This window comes from Anomaloglossus baeobatrachus, chromosome 3 (genome assembly GCF_048569485.1).
Source record: "Anomaloglossus baeobatrachus isolate aAnoBae1 chromosome 3, aAnoBae1.hap1, whole genome shotgun sequence".
Taxonomy (NCBI): Eukaryota; Metazoa; Chordata; class Amphibia; order Anura; family Aromobatidae; genus Anomaloglossus; species Anomaloglossus baeobatrachus.
Genome location: NC_134355.1, coordinates 135,032,932 through 135,049,797, shown reverse-complemented (window position 1 = coordinate 135,049,797; position 16,866 = coordinate 135,032,932). Strand labels below are relative to the sequence as shown.

At 45.8% G+C, this 16,866-nt stretch overlaps 1 protein-coding gene across 3 annotated transcripts in view; it reads right to left on the bottom strand.

Moving 5' to 3' along the window:
• Positions 1 to 7,241: 7,241 nt before the first annotated feature.
• The window catches only part of LOC142296184 (heterogeneous nuclear ribonucleoprotein L-like), a 180,344-nt gene continuing 170,719 nt past the window's right edge, over positions 7,242 to 16,866 (bottom strand). For all 3 annotated transcript variants that reach the window (XM_075339486.1, XM_075339487.1, XM_075339484.1), the window contains one exon: positions 7,242 to 12,826. In XM_075339486.1, the coding sequence (XP_075195601.1) occupies positions 12,771 to 12,826 (56 nt within the window). In that variant the 3' untranslated portion in view covers positions 7,242 to 12,770. The remainder of the gene's footprint in view (positions 12,827 to 16,866) is intronic.

Sequence of the window (16,866 nt, the reverse complement as noted above, 5' to 3'; positions counted from 1 at the left end):
CCATTTTTTTCCCCTTGTTTCCTCCATACTCATTTGCACCTATTAGTGCCTAGCCCAGGGGTGGGGAACCTTTTTTCTGTCGGGGGCCATTTGGAAATTTCTACCAACCTTCGGGGGCCGCACAAAATTATCAATGTTTAAATGACCCTGCTATATTGGGTGAAGCAATTAATTAACTGGGGGCATGGGGCTGGGGGCACAGACACCACACGCGGGGCTGGGGGCACAGACACCACACGCGGGGCTGGGGGCACAGACACCACACGCGGGGCTGGGGGCACAGACACCACTGTGGGGAGGCACAGACACCACTGTGGGGAGGCACAGACACCACTGTGGGGAGGCACAGACATCACTGTGGGGAGGCACAGACACCACTGTGGGGAGGCACAGACACCACTGTGGGGAGGCACAGACATCACTGTGGGGAGGCACAGACATCACTGTGGGGGGCTGCACAGACATCACTGTGGGGGGCTGCACAGACATCACTGTGGGGGGCTGCACAGACATCACTGGGGGGGGCTGCACAGACATCACTGGGGGGGCTGCACAGACATCACTGGGGGGGGCTGCACAGACATCACTGGGGGGGCTGCACAGACATCACTGGGGGGGCTGCACAGACATCACGGGGGGGGCTGCACAGACATCACGGGGGGGGCTGCACAGACATCACGGGGGGGGGGCTGCACAGACATCACGGGGGGGGGGGCTGCACAGACATCACGGGGGGGCTGCACAGACATCACGGGGGGGCTGCACACACGACTGGGGGGGCTGCACACACGACTGGGGGGGCTGCACACACGACTGGGGGGGTGCACACAGGACTGGGGGGGTGCACACAGGACTGGGGGGGTGCACACAGGACTGGGGGGTGCACACAGGACTGGGGGAGGGGTGCACACAGGACTGGGGGAGGGGTGCACACAGGACTGGGGGAGGGGTGCACACAGGACTGGGGGGGTGCACACAGGACTGGGGGGTGCACACAGGACTGGGGGGTGCACACAGGACTGGGGGAGGGGTGCACACAGGATTGGGGGGGTGCAAACAGGACTACTGGGTGATGGGCTACACACAGGACATTGGGGGGCTGCACACAGGACTGGGGGAGGGGTGCACACAGGACATTGGGGGCCACACTGCGCTGAGAGTTTCATGCAACTCTGGGGGAGAAGGTTTACAGAACTGGTGTGGGGAGGCACAAAGCATTGGGCAGGGCACATAGCAGCAGAGGGTCGGCGCTGGACTCACAGCAGCATTGCACTCACATCACCGGAGTGCAGGAGCCGGACACTGCATCAGAACTTGAAGGAGAAGGCAGGCACTGATCTCCGGAGGGCAGGGGGCGGACACACAAGGCTAGAAACTGTGAGGCTGCTGTGGACCCGCCCACAATTTGCACTGGCCGACGGGAGAACACATTGCAGCACAAACAGCAATGTGTGGATTTAAAGGGCCGGCGGCAGCAAACCGCGGTGACAGCACCAGTCCAGCACTGCCTCCCCCGGGAATCTGCCCGGGGGCCACATAAAAGGTCATGGCGGGCCGCATGCGGCCCGCGGGCCGGAGGTTCCCCACCCCTGGCCTAGCCCATTGACTTTCGTCTCTTCGCTCGAAATGACCAATTTTTAATCTTTTACTGTCCCCTGTTCGTACTTCTTTTAAAACTCAAGCCAAAGTTTCTTGTAATGAAATTGAAGTCAAGGCTTCTCTTTTTTCGGGCTTCGATTCCAGACTTGTATAACATGCATCACACAGTGCTTGGGCAATTGTGATCTCCTTATTACAAAAGGCTTTGCAAACGCGAGCCAATGCTTCATATATTAAAACTGAAGCTACTTCCCCCTTTTTTTGGGGCACCATTATAGACTTGTGTAATGTGAGTCGCCTAGTGCTTGCATGGGCGTCCTTGAACTCACCGTTATGAAGCATACGAGCCATCCGCACTGCCGTGTTTGTTGCGCCAGAACTGATGAACTTTGTGATGAGCCAACTTGTTGACTGATATTTTGTCCGGACGTCCACCTCTTAGCTTTTGAATAGATGAATGGATGGACTTCATGTCGTATTCTTCCAACTGTCATGGCACTCACATGATGCAGTTTGCCAATTTTCTTGGCTGAGAGACCGCTATCAATGAGCTGAATGATACAGCTTCTCTTTTTTTTGGGAAAGCTTTTTCATGACTACTCTACGATTTGAATCAGTGATCTTTCACTTGGAAATCAACCTAATAAAACACTGAGCTAATAAGGAATGTGAGAACAGGTTGTAATTTGTAGTATACAGGAAGAAACTTTTTTTTTTTTCCCCCAAACACCAGGCACAAAACAGTAACTAGTGCAGATTCTTGTTTCTGCAAACCAATCACATGCTGACTAGTTTCAAGTCAAATTTATTTATGAGGTCGTCAAGATGGTCTATAAAATGAAGGTGGTCTCACACTCAAAGCTGTAGTGGATGATGAGAGATTGAGCCTGAAAGTCAAAAGTTCAAGACATTGTTACCCTTTTGCTTCTCACAATAAATTCCTTTACAGGTGTAGTTACCAAAATGGGGTCATTTGAGGGGGGTTTCCACTGTTTAGGCACATCTAGGGCTTTGTAAATCCGACATGGTGTCCGCTATCTACTCCTTCCAAAATGTCACTCTACAATTCAAATAGGGGTCCTTCTCTTTTGAGACGTGAGTTCAAAGAGTAGTTTTCCACCATATATCAGGTATCCATGTATTCAGGACAAATTGCACGGTTCATTTTCTCCTGTTAACTTTGAGAAAAAAATTGGATCTTAACTTACCAAACCATTCATCTTAGATTATCTGTTATTTTCACTTCTTCCACATACATGCATGCATACTTCTCACCACAGTAAAGAGCTCTTCCATGTTCTCCGACAATTTTTTTTCTCTTTTCTTAGACTATTAAAAGGGAGGAGTTACTCAGAGTGAGTCAAGGGCTTCTTTAAACCCTCGACTAATATGATTATTTTCTTTTTGGCCTGGGATGGTCCTACAGAAAGTGATTGAGATGACAGGGAAGTCTGGATCTCCTTATGTTTAATGCAGTTTGTTTCTTCAATCAGGGAAGGAAATACTGGGCCAAGGTTTGAGCTAAGCTCTGTAGATGTGGAGCGGGAAGAAGAGGCACCCATGGGCATGATTTTAGATTAAGAACCGCTCGGGCTTAACTTAGCCACGGGTCTTACGTCAGAGTCACGTATGGACAAGTGACCAGAACGTAGCATCATCCACCTAACAGATGCAACTCCTCCTCCCCATTATACTAAAGGTCTGTCAAAGGGCAGACAAGGAGAACGCAACAGCCTTACCGTAGAATGAAACCAATCTCATATTCTGGAGCTTAGAAGCACAAAGAGCCGAAATTGACTACTAACAGGAGCGCAGCTGTGTATGCGATCACCTCCCAAAGCCACACTACTCACCAGAGTGAGCAAAGAAGCCAACAGGAGCAATGTAGTGGAAGATGGGGAGCTTAGGAAGGACCACAGCCCAGAAACCAGTTACCCAAAAGTGCCTGACAGTGGTAGTCCTGTAGTTAGGAGAGGCAGGTGTATTTGTAATGAGGAAGAAAACAATGTGCTTGACCTCAGCGCAGCCATAGAAAGGTATAAATAGGGAACAGTTTTCCGCGTGCCAGGCACAGTCTTGCTGGATGATCTCATAGGGACAGGAAAAACACTGGGCTTAGGTGGGAAGCGACTATTTAACTTTTGCATTTTTTCCAGTCACGATCAGGACCTATAGTCAACACTACGATGGTGCAGTTTTGAAGGGTGACTTGGAAAAACGGTCATTTACCAAAATTGATCCTAATACGGTCCTTATGAGGCCAGTTTTTTTTTTTCTTCATAGACAGCACTTGGACTGAAAATAAGATAGTAAGAACATCAGATTCCCAATTTTAATAGGGCATAACGTAAACAACTGACTTGTAGGTGTATTACTGAATGCCATTCGTGTTTCTCTGCATCACTAGTACTAGGTCTTGTACAATACTCTATTTACCATGTGTTCTGTTAACCCCTTAACCGGGGGCGGTAAAATTACATCCTAGCGGTCAGTGTTATTCGAGGCTGATTTATATAGCTGACGTGTGCCTGCTAGGCATGGGCGGAATAGTTATCCCCTGTGCCGTGAAACCCCTTAAATGGCGCTGTCAATAAGTGAGAACACCATTATAAATCGCAATCGCAGTAAACATTTATGTACCGCCCGATACCGGAAGTCACGTGCCGTGATCACGTGACTTCCGGTGGTTGTCATGATAGCACAGGGTCATTTGAGGACTTCTGTAGCTCACATGACTCACTTACTGTTTCACCCGGCTGAGAGCTGTGAGACAGGAAATGAGCATATCTGGTGTTCACAGCTGTGTAGCTGTGATCTGTAGATATGGAAGAGCGATCAGACAGCTGATGCATATAGCCCCCTAGGGGACCTAGTTATATATATAAAAAAAAAAACAAACCCAAAAAAACAACAAAAAACCCTAAAAGTTCAAATCACCCCATTGAAAATTAAAGGGTTAAAAAAATGAAAAATATACACACATTTGGTATCGCCATGTTCAGAAATGCCTGATCAAAATATATAATCAATTCATCTGATTGGTAAAAGGCATAGTGGCAAAAGAATTCCAAAATTACATTTTTTGGTCGCCACAAATTTTGCGCTCCGTGCAATATCAGGCGTTCCAAACGTATCATCTGCGCAAAAGTGGTATCGTTAAAAACGTCAGCCTGAGATGCAAAAAATAAGCAGTCACAGCCATAGATCCCGAAAAATGAAAACACTAAGGGTCACAGAATATGGCGTAAAACATATGCCACTTTTGTCAAACTGCTGATTTTTTTTTTAACCCCTTCAATAAAAGTAAACCTATTCATGTTTATTGTCTACGAACTCGCACCGACCTGTGGCATCCCACCCACACAGCAGTTTTACCATACAGTGAACCTGGGGAGTAAAATATCTCAAACAATAGTGAAATCACTTTTTTTTTTTGCAATTTTTCCGCATTTGGATTTTTTTTGCCAATTTCCAGTACACTATGTGGCAAAACTTATGTTTTCATGTAAAAGTACAGCTCGTTCAGCAAAAAACTAACCCTCACATGACCATATTGACTGAAAAATAAAAAAAAAAAGTTACAGCTCTTGGAAGAATGGTGAAAAAAAACAAAAACGAAAGCGCAAAATCGGCCGGTCGTGGAGGCGTTAAGGGAGAGCTCACAGAACACGAAGTGGATTGGCTTTGCTTTCTACAGACACCTTAAATATGTACTGCAGTATACGAGAAAGTGGTACTAGTGGTGTGGCTTGCCAGAAGAGCTATTGGCACACTGTCACATGCTATACCAGAGCTTCTGAACCTATTTCTGGGAAGTGGTAGTTGGTTAATGTATTTCTGGATTGGCAAGTTTCCCTTTACCCTACATCTTGTTTGAAGAATGGTCCAGGGGGGATAGGACTCAAAATATTTGCATAGTAAATATATATTATAGTAAAAATGATAGCAGATATAGTCACATATTTAAAAAGAAAACAACTAGTCCACATTTATTAAATTCATAGTCAGTTCAACTAATGCTATACATCAACACATATATAGTATTAAGGAAATGTACATAATGAAAATTCTATGAAGATTAATGGAACATACAAAAATAAAGCTTGTGGTTACAATATACGAGGAAGCTCCTCAACACAATGCAATAACAAAAAGTGTAGAAATGGACTGTTCCATAGAAATAATAAATATCCAGCAGTCCCTGGATCATATCACATCCTATTCATTTCTTATTTGGGAGTACGATGCAGCAAATTGAAGTTTGTTTTTTTTAATTCCGAGGAAGTATAGTTGTAAATAGTCAGTGTTTCTTGACAATAACTTTATTATAAAGGGACAAAATGGGACTACCCTTACCCTAATGTTAATCCAGGCCAATAGGGAATATCATATTCAAAGTGTCTATAATGAGGAGTTTTGGCATGTATGTGCTTTCCTTAGTTTCAAATACTAATCACATAATGGAAGGAATGTTCTTAATCATGACTAAACCGTATTTATACATGGTTCTCTCACTATGACAAGGGTACATATGTAGCAACAGCTACAGAGCTCACAAAATACAGCCATATTATGGCTTCGCTTTGTACAGAAATGTAATTGGGCATCTATTGCTGTCCATAGCAGCTCTACTATTCCTCCAACACTTGATTTTATACACAGTCTTTTTCTGTCTTAAAAAAAATAATAAAAAAAATATTATTCTCCATTTGTCTTTGTATGCATTAGTGTGTTCACCTCTACCAGCTTGGATTTTGGGGGAAATGATGTTCGCACACATGGAATCTGACAGCTCCTGCTCTGCTGTTTACATGAGCCTTTAATCTAATAAAGATCACAATCAAATACAATCCTTTAGCAATAGCATCTGGTGAACTTTGTCTGTGCAGTATTATGAATGAAAAAGTTGTCCACCAGTTTTACATTGATAGCCTATCCTTCGGATGGGTCATCAATGTCTGATCACCCATGGTCTGACGCACTGCCGATCAGCTGTTTCTGTGACAATAGGAAATGCTCAGTTCCGGAGCTGCCCTGTCAACTGATGGCAGCCTCCAATATAAATCAATAAGAGGTGGATGTGCAGTGCCAGGCCACTATCTGAACATGGGACAGCTCCGTAACTGAGCATTTCTGGCTGCCTGCTGCGGTACCGAAAACAGCTGATCAGTGGTGGTGCGGGGTGTCGGACCCCGGCTGATCAGAAATCGATGACCTATCCTAAGGATAGGCCATCAATGTAAAAGTAGTGGACAACCTCTTTAACCCTAGAACGCATACCTGGGGCCTCGCAGGCCTGCTAGATTACTTGTTTTCTATGGTTGCGCATTCTAGGGTTAAATAACTGAAAGCATTGCTAAAATCAGCTGTAAAAGATCTATGCTGCATCAGTAATTATTTAAATGGGTTGGCAGGAATTACATTTTTATTAGGGTTGCATTTATAAAAAAAAAAATTTAAACAGGGCTGCATTCCCCTCCCCAGGTCCAGTAATGCCACTCCAAAGAAGGGAATTTTGTTTACTTACCGTAAATTCCGTTTCTTCTAGCTCCTATTGGGAGACCCAGACAATTGGGGTGTATAGCTTCTGCCTCTGGAGGCCACACAAAGTATTACACTTTAAAAAGTGTAACCCCTCCCCTCTGCCTATACACCCTCCCGTGGACCACGGGCTCCTCAGTTTTGGTGCAAAAGCAGGAAGGAGGAAACTTATAAATTGGTCTAGAGTAAATTCAATCCGAAGGATGTTCGGAGAACTGAAGACCATAACCCAAAAGAACAACCAGCCCAAAGGGCACAGGGGTGGGTGCTGGGTCTCCCAATAGGAGCTAGAAGAAAAGGAATTTACGGTAAGTAAACAAAATTCCCTTCTTTGTCGCTCCATTGGGAGACCCAGACAATTGGGACGTCCAAGAACAGTCCCTGGGTGGGTAAAAGAATACCTCAATAAGAAGAGCCGAAAACGGCCCCCTCCTACAGGTGGACAACCGCCGTCTGAAGGACTCGCCTACCTAGACTGGCGCTGCCGAAGCAAAGGTATGCACTTGATAGTGCTTCGTGAAAGTGTGCAGACTAGACCACGTAGCTGCCTGACACACCTGCTGAACCGTTGCCCGGTGCTGCAATGCCCAGGACGCACCTACAGCTCTGGTAGAATGACCTTTCAGCCCTGAAGGGAGCAAAAGGCCCGAAGAACGGTAGGCCTCGAGAACCGGTTCCTTGATCCACCGAGCCAAGGTCGACTTGGAGGCCTGAGAGTCCATACGCTGGCCAGCGACAAGGACAAAAAGCGCATCTGAACGGCGCAGGGGCGCAGTGCGAGACACGTAGAACCGGAGTGCTCTCACTAGATCCAAAGAGTGCAAAACCTTTTCACACTGGTGAATTGGATTAGGGCAACAGGAAGGCAAGGAGATATCCTGATTTAGATGAAAAGGAGATACCACCTTAGAGAGAAATTCCGGGACAGGACGAAGAACCACCTTATCCTGGTGGAAAACCAGGAAGGGAGCCTTGCATGACAGCGCTGCAAGCTCAGATACTCTCTGAAGAGATGTGACTGTCCCTAGGAAGGCCACCTTCTGCGAAAGACGGGAGAGAGAGACATCCCGCAGCAGCTCAAAAGGCGGCTTTTGAAGAGCCGTCCGGACTCTGGTAAGATCCCAGGGTTCCAACGGACGTTTGTAAGGTGGGACCATGTGGCAGATCCCCTGCAGGAACGTGCGGACCTGCGGAAGCCTGGCTAGACGCTTTTGAAAGAAAAACACGGAGAGCGTGGATACTTGGCCCTAGAGAGAGAGCCGAGGGACAAACCCTTGTCCATTCCAAATTGTAGGAATGAAAGGAATGTGGGTAAGGCAAACGGCCATGGAGGAAAGCCGTTATTAGCGCACCAGGATAGAAAGACTTGCCAAGACCTGTAATAGATCTTGGCGGACGTTGGCTTCCTGGCTTGTCTCGTGGTGGCAATGACATCCTGAGATAACCCTGAAGACTCTAGGAGTCAGGGACCAATGGCCACCTAGTCAAGTTGAGGGCCACAGAATTCAGATGGAAAAAACGGGCCTTGTGACAGCAAGTCTGGGTGGTCTGGAAGTGCCCACGGTTGACCCACCGTGAGATGCCACAGATCCGGATACCACGACCGTCTCGGCCAGTCTGGAGCGACGAGAATGGCGCGACGGCAGTCGGACCTGATGCTGCATAGTACCCTGGGTAGCATCGCCAGAGGGGGAAACACATAAGGCAGTCGAAACTGCGACCAATCCTGGACTAAAGCGTCCGCTGCCAGAGGTCTGTGATCCTGAGACCGTGCCATGAAGGCCGGGACCTTGAGAGATCGACGTCCTGCGTTCCTCAGGGGCGATGGATCTCTCGAAGCACTTTTGGGTGCAGAGACCATTCCCCCGCGTCCATGCCCTGATGACTGAAAAAAACTGCTTCCCAGTTTTCTACGCCCGGGATGTGAACTGCGGAGATGGTGGAGCCTGTGGTTTCCACCCACTGCAGAATCCGCCGGACTTCCTGGAAGACTTGACGACTGCGAGTGCCGCCTTGGTTCGCGAACGGCACTGCCTCCATAGCTGCAACCATCTTCCCCAGGAAGTGCATGAGGCGCCTTAAGGGGTGTGACTGACTCCGAAGAAGTGATTGCACCCCCGCCTGCAGAGAAAGCTGTTTGTCCCTGGAGAGTCGCCAGAGCGACGTGTTGACACGCCACCTGAGAAGGAGCCCAGAGGTTCTGAAGAAACGAGCCGCAGGACGAGAACTGAACTCTATCCTGTAACCATGAGACAGAATGTCTCTCACCCATCGGTCTTGAACTTGTGGCCACCAGGCGCCGCTGAAGCGGGAGAGCCTGCCACCGACCGGGGATGCGGCTAGGGTAGGCCCGAGAGCCATGAGGAGGCCGTTTTGGAGGCAGTGCCTCCTGCGGCCTATTGGGGTCGTGACGTGGGCCGCCACGCATATGAGTTCCTCTGGCCTTTCTCCGGCCTGTTGGACGAAGAAGAATGCGGCTTGGCGGAGGGACGAAAGGACCGAAACCTCGATTGGATTTTTCTTTGCTGAGGTCTCTTAGGTTTGGACTGGGGTAAGGAGGAGACCTTTCCCTTGGATTCCTTAATAATATCATCCAATCGTTCGCCAAATAAACGGTCGCCAGAAAAAGGCAAACCAGTTAAGCCGAGTCTGGTTCCCTTTTGCGCAGCCACATGGCCCTGCGAACTGCCACGGAGTTAAAATATGCTACAGCCGTGCGGCTAGTGGAGTCCAGGACGGCGTTCGTGGCGCAGGACGAAAAAGCTGATGCCCGAGAGTCAAAGACGGAACATGCGGAGCAAAATTCCATGTGACAGCATTAAACTCGTTCAGACAAGCCTAGATTGCTTGGAGAGCCCACACGGCTGCAAAGGCCGGGGCGAAAGACGTGCCCGTGGCCTCATAGATGGACTTCACCAAGAGCTCTATCTGTCTGTTAGTGGCATCCTTCAGGGATGAGCCATTTGCAACAGACACAACGGACCTAGCAGCCAATTTGGAGACTGGAGGATCCATCTTGGGAGAATGAGCCCAACTCTTAACGACTTCATATGGAAAGGGGTAACGCGTGTCAGTGTGACGTTTAACCCAACGCTTGTCCGGGACCGCTCTGGGTTTCTGGACAGCATCCCTGAAGTTAGAGTGATCAAAAAACGTATTGCGTGTACGTTTGGGGAACCGAAACTGGAGTTTCTCCTGCTGAGAAGCCGACACCTCTACAGGAGGAGGCGGAGGAGAGCGAACCAGCACCTGGATGATGGACGAGATAAGATCCTTTACTAAGGCGTCCCCCTCAGGAGTATAAAGGTTAAGGTTGAAGTCAGGGCCAGAGCCCTGAGCTCCCCCGTCCGCCTCGTCTTCCTGAGAGTCCTCAAGCTGGGATCCCTAGCAGCGTGAGGAAGTCGGGGAAGAGTCCCAGCGAGACCGTGTAGCCGGTCTTGGACTGCGGTCCGGGCAGGAGATCTCCGCCTGAGACCTAGGGCTCAACCTGGGAGCGCGCTGCTGCGCTAACCAAGCGGGGCCTGGATGAGACAAGCTAACAGGGCCAGGGCCTGTGAAAGGTCCAGTCTGGACTGCAATGCCTCAAGGAGCTTAGAAGACCATTTGATCATATGAAAATGACTGAGGGCCAACACCGGTGACTCTGTCCCTGCAGCCTGCTCAGGGGGAGCAGGGGGGTCTACATGAGCCGAGGGGCCCACCAGTGCCCGAGGCTCCGGCTGAGCAAGCTAGGCAGGAGTCGAGCATTGCTCACAGTGAGGGTAGGTGGATCCCGCGGGTAACATAACCCCACAAGAGGTACAGACCGCGAGAAAAACCTGTGCCTGTTGTCTCCCAGGAGAGTGACCACTGAAGGTAAATGTGAACAAAGGGTATACAGTCTGTCCGAACAGAAATATATATAATATATACATATGTATCCGGCACCCTAGGGGGACCAGCAGCGGGTGCTGTGTTCACCCTGAGCTCCCCTGAGAAGCACCCACCGGCAGAATGCCAGAAAATGGCTGCCGGAGCTCTCAGGGGAGGAGTGGGGCCGAGGGCGGCGCCAGCAAAGAGCGGGAGTCTGGGTTCCCCACAGTGGTCAGTGAGGGGGGAGGAAGACATGCAGGATGTTCCAGCCCTCACATCCGACGTCATGTCGGTAATCCCGCCCTTACCCCTGACAGGCAGGCCCGGGGGCCGGATTTTCGCGACTAGGCCGCGGTGAAGCCGGGGACTAAATTTGAGGCCGCGCCCGACCAGCAGGCCCGGTCGGCGCGGAAGTCCACCTGCCTCCTCAGTTTTACAACTACCGCGGCTTCCGGGAAGAAGGTGCGCTCCCTGTACAGTCCCCAATGGGGACACAGAGTACCTTTAAGTAGCAGGGCCCGGTCCCTGGGGTGGAAGAGGCTCCGGTCCGGCAGGTTCCACCAGGGGCTGCGGATGGAGCACGGTCCCAGTAAATGGATGACCGCTCAGGATCCCACTTCTCCCAGAGCCGCATAAGGGATGGTGAAGGAAAGCGGCATGTGGCTCCAGCCTTTGTACCCGCAATGGGTACCTCAACCTTAACAACACCGCCGACATAGTGGGGTGAGAAGGGAGCATGCCGGGGACCCCGTGGGGGTCCTCTTTTCTTCCAACCGACAACTAAGTTATGAGAATGCATGAGTGGATGTGTGCCTCCTTCCACACAAAGCATAAAACACTGAGGAGCCCGTGGTCCACGGGAGGGTGTATAGGCAGAGGGGAGGGGTTACACTTTTTAAAGTGTAATACTTTGTGTGGCCTCCGGAGGCAGAAGCTATACACCCCAATTGTCTGGGTCTCCGAATGGAGCGACAAAGAAAACTTGCTGTTTTTTTTGTTAAAAGACTCAAATATCAGAGCAGCAGTCAGTGGACCCAGGAAAGGCAAGTATAGCCCAGTTTTTGTTTTTTAATATAAAAACACAGTAGCAACCTGGTGGGACAAAAACAGTCTAGAACAACCATTGTAAATACAAAGATTGTGGCTGTAGTTTAGAGAAACTTTTCATTATGTACAAATACATATAGCAGCCTATATGGGGCAATACATCAGGGGATACAATAAAGTATGCTAAATATGAAATCTCTAGACATGGTAGACATTTCTCTTCCCTTACATTGATGCACCTCATGACATTTTTTTCCTGTACAATTTGCAATAGAATTTTGCTTCGTATATGTCACCGACTGTTCTCTGTATTAATTATTTTCCTCTGTAATCCCATCCAAAATTTGGCTTCCATACAGACATGACTATGTAAGACAGCAGCATTCCTCCCTTGGAGCCACATGTGTACTCGTATTACTAATTCACAACACATTTGGTGCTCCATTATAGCAACAACCACGTGGTAACTTATTCCTTCCACTTTGCCAACAGGAACATGTCCAAACCCCACAATGCCAGCCAGGATATTTTATTTCTTATTTATTATTACAGACTGAATTTGTCCATAATATTCAAACACTAAAATATGCTTCAAAAAAATATCATAATAAAACATATAGTGCTGTTTAAAACACCCAGAATTTTTCAACCATCACAAGTCATTGAAAATCAGAGTACAAAAAAAAAAAAAATTATGAACAGGCGAACAATCTCCCCTTGAGATACAAGCTTCACAGGTGGTTGGCGGCTGAGAAAGACATTTTCATTGTGTAAGGATTTAAAGTATCTGTTGAAAGAAAAGGAAAAACAAAATAAAGATTAGGCATTTGCACAATAACTAAATTATTTAAAAAAAAAAAAAAAATATATGGCGGCAATTTTTTTTAATTTAGTATGAGGATTTGCTCTAGTGCTCTATGACTTGCTGCAATGGGTCTAGTCTGGCCACATTAGATGTGTAAAATTTTAACGTGAAAATGTGACAAATGACAACAATAAGGAATGATCATGATTGAAAGACCTGTCTGTTTATAAAATGGCGCCACCTCATATTGAATGGGGCCAGAAATTCATTACAAGACAGTAATCAGGCAAATATTTTTTTTTTTGTGGGGGGGGGGGGGGGGTGGGGAGACCATTTTTTCCCCTAAACTTCAACAATCTCTTCATGTTGATGTGGATAAAGCAATTTCGTGTCAGGACCCTCAGTGCAACCCATGATCGCATGCTGCTTGAGCCACTATAAAGTGGCACCACACTTTTAAAAAAAACAAAAAAAAAGGGCTTATATTATAAACACAAACATATCTATAAACAAACACACACACACACACACACACACACACACAGTGTTGAAACCAGAAGTTTACATACACTAGCTAAAAAGACACATATGCATGTTTTTTCTCACTATCTAACAGGAAATCAGAATAAACCTTTCACATTTTAGGTCAATTAGGAACCAAAATTACTTATACTTACCAAATGTCAGAATAACGGGGAGGGAGAGAGAATGTTTTATGGGATTTTTACTACTTTCTGCAAAGTCAAAGGTTTACATACACTAAGAGTACTATGCCTTTAAAAAAATATGGGACAGCCCATATAATGATGTCATAGCTTTGGAAGCTTCTGATATGCTTATTGACATCTGAGTTAGAGAGACTCCTGTGTATGTATTTTAATGCACACCTGAAACACACTGCTTCTTTGTGTAGCATCATGGGAAAGTCAAAAGAAATCAGCCAAGATCTCAGAAAGAGAATTGTGTACTTGCACAAGTCTGGTTCATCCTTGGGTGCAATTTCCAGATACCTGAAGGTGCCTCGTTCATCTGTACAAACAATTATTCGCAAGTACAAACAAGATGGAAATGTCCATCCATTATACCACTTAGGAAGGAAATGGGTTCTGTGCACCAGAGATAAACATGCCTTGGTCAGACATGTGCATATCAACCCAACAACAAAAGCAAAAGACCTTGTGAAAATGCTGGTGGAAGCTGGCAAAGGTGTATTATCCACAGTGAAATGAGTACTGTATCAACAAGGGTGGAAAGGCCCAAATTCCTACCAACTATTGTGAGAAGCATGTGGAAGGATAACCAAAAGGTTTGACCCAAATCATACAGTTTAAGGGCAATGGCACCAAGTAACTTAACTTTGCAAAAAGTTAAAAAAAAGAAAAAGAAGTAGGTTTCTATATAGTGGGTTTCCAATCCAATTTCTCCATCTGTTTTGAAATCGTTAAGCAGCAAATGTGCAGATTTCAAAACAGAATGCAGAATGAAATTCTTAAGACTTCTCTGCATGCACGCAATATCCAGCTTGCACATTTACACATTTATTTTAGTGAACGCTGGGATCACACGTTGCAGCCAGTGTGTGGAAACCACACCGCCACAGAGCTTGCAGCAGAGCTGTTTGATCACCTGAGCGGTTTTGCAACTGAAAGCATTTCACCACACAGTCATTCATTTTTTGTAAACTGTGATAAGCTCCATGTTGACGTGGTTTCGGCAAACACATGAAAAACAAAATCTAAGTAGAGCATATAATTTTCTAAATTTGTAGCGTTCAGTCAGACACTATCTCCGATGCAATGGCATGTGCAGCTGCATTTCTGCTTTTATCTCACATCACTAAAGTCGGTACCTTGACTGAAAAGAATATATTTTCACAATGTTATTTAACAGCTCTAAATAGAGGATGTGGTTCCGTTTATATACAAGTATAGTGAGGAGTGCTATACTGTTCGGCTCGGCCTGTATAAACTAGGAATATACATTTTGATGCTTGGTTGTTTTGAAGTCTCAGATACTATCAGGTGTGACACTTTAATTATTCCTCCATCTTAGCTAGGAAAACGATAGCTACTCAATGGAGGATAGATAACCACCAAATCATTCCATGTGGAGAAGAATGGTAAACACAGTGTTTTCATATGAAGACTATATATAAGAATAGGAAATGCCCAGACAAGATTGAAAAGGTGTGGGCCATGTGGGTTACATCTCCGCTGACAGGAGGAACTCCTCAAGCCCTTATGGCTACTGTTCAAGACCTGGTTGAAATAGTGGGATAAGGTTATAATAATAATGAGGTTTAATATACATTAAATTCTGAAACTATATCCTGAGTCAAGAAAGTCTTTTTCATCATTAAGTTGATTATTTGCATGATTTATCTATTTTTCACCCTGAGTGATGTACGGTAATTGTATAACTATTGAAATATCAATTGTATGAAGCCTCATTCATCTTCAACATGTTTTTGTTACATGGTGGAACATGGTTACGATTTAAATGCCATTATAGTTTGTCCTGCGTGATATTACTTTATTTTATTTTTTGATATTTATATAAAATATTATATATATATATATATATATAAAAAAATAATAATAATAATAACAAAGAATACGAGAGAGAGAGAGAGCATATTATATATATATATACATATACATATATATACATATATATATATATATATATATATATATATATATATATTATAACAACCAACCTTGAACATGTGTACATGTTCAATAAAGAAGTGACAACGTAAGAAATATTTAAAAACAAAAAAAAAAATCACAAAGAAAAACAGCAAGAAAAGTGCTAAGTGATAGGTATAATATTAAGGGTCACGGACGGAACATCAAATATTTATTATTATTAGTTAATATGGTCCCATATAGACAAATTTCATGGGAATTTAATAAATAAATGAATACCACCTATATTGTATGTATATATAGAAATACCATAAAATACTTCTTCAAAAGTTATTGCAGTTAAAGTGCCGATGTGCTAAGGGGTTGGGGGGCAACTGAATATGGATGAATAAATAAATAGTTAAATGAATGGCATATAAATACCTAATCAATTACCCAGACAAGCGTCTTATTAGGTGCAACCCCATTAGGCATCACAGCACTAAAACATAGTTACAATTGTTACAAAAGTTCAGAAAACACCATATATTGAGAAGGTATATTTACCAATATATTAAGGTGGTAAAACAGACCGTCCACGACCCCTCACTCCGACACGTGTTTCGCTCAGTTGCTTTATCAAGGAGCGTGACCGGAGTGGGAGACACCACAGTTTAAATACCCCTGTTCACCAATGATTTTGTGCCAAACATAATACACATCATGATTCAACCAATCAGTTGTGGTGTTGCATAGGAACATCAATTTGCTCATTTCATGGTCTAGTCATGTGGCTTTCCACATCATCAATCCCATAATACATTGGTGTGTGAGCATGCCAGTTGCCATGGGGATCCTCCATGGAGACGCAGACGCCACAGCCCATAAGCGATCACGTGACACCCCACGCCGAACCTCCACTGACTTAAGTCACGTGGTGCCTGACGCGGTCATCACGCGAGCATACCGAGCGCCGCGTCCGCTGTCACCACGGGGATATTCGGCCCCTCTGCGTCTCCAAAACATGTGACGTCAGCGTCACAACATGCGCTCCATTTCAAGGCGTATATGTTGCCATGGAGGTCCGCTGAGGGGACGCCGACGTCACAGCAGTTACCATGGAAACCGACTTCCTAACTGGCTATTAACGTAACACACAAATGATCAATCCTGTTATGATTAATAGATCACATTGTACATGACCACACGATCAAAACATATCCCAATTATAGGGCACATTGTAAAGATATGCCAGCTTAACATTACACAGTTACATAGTTACTTAGGTTGAAAAAAGACCTAGGTCCATCGAGTTCAACCTTCCTCCACCAGTTCTATATTTAGTCACTAAGTCATTTATAACCAACAATGTTTTGTGTACTGAGGAAATCA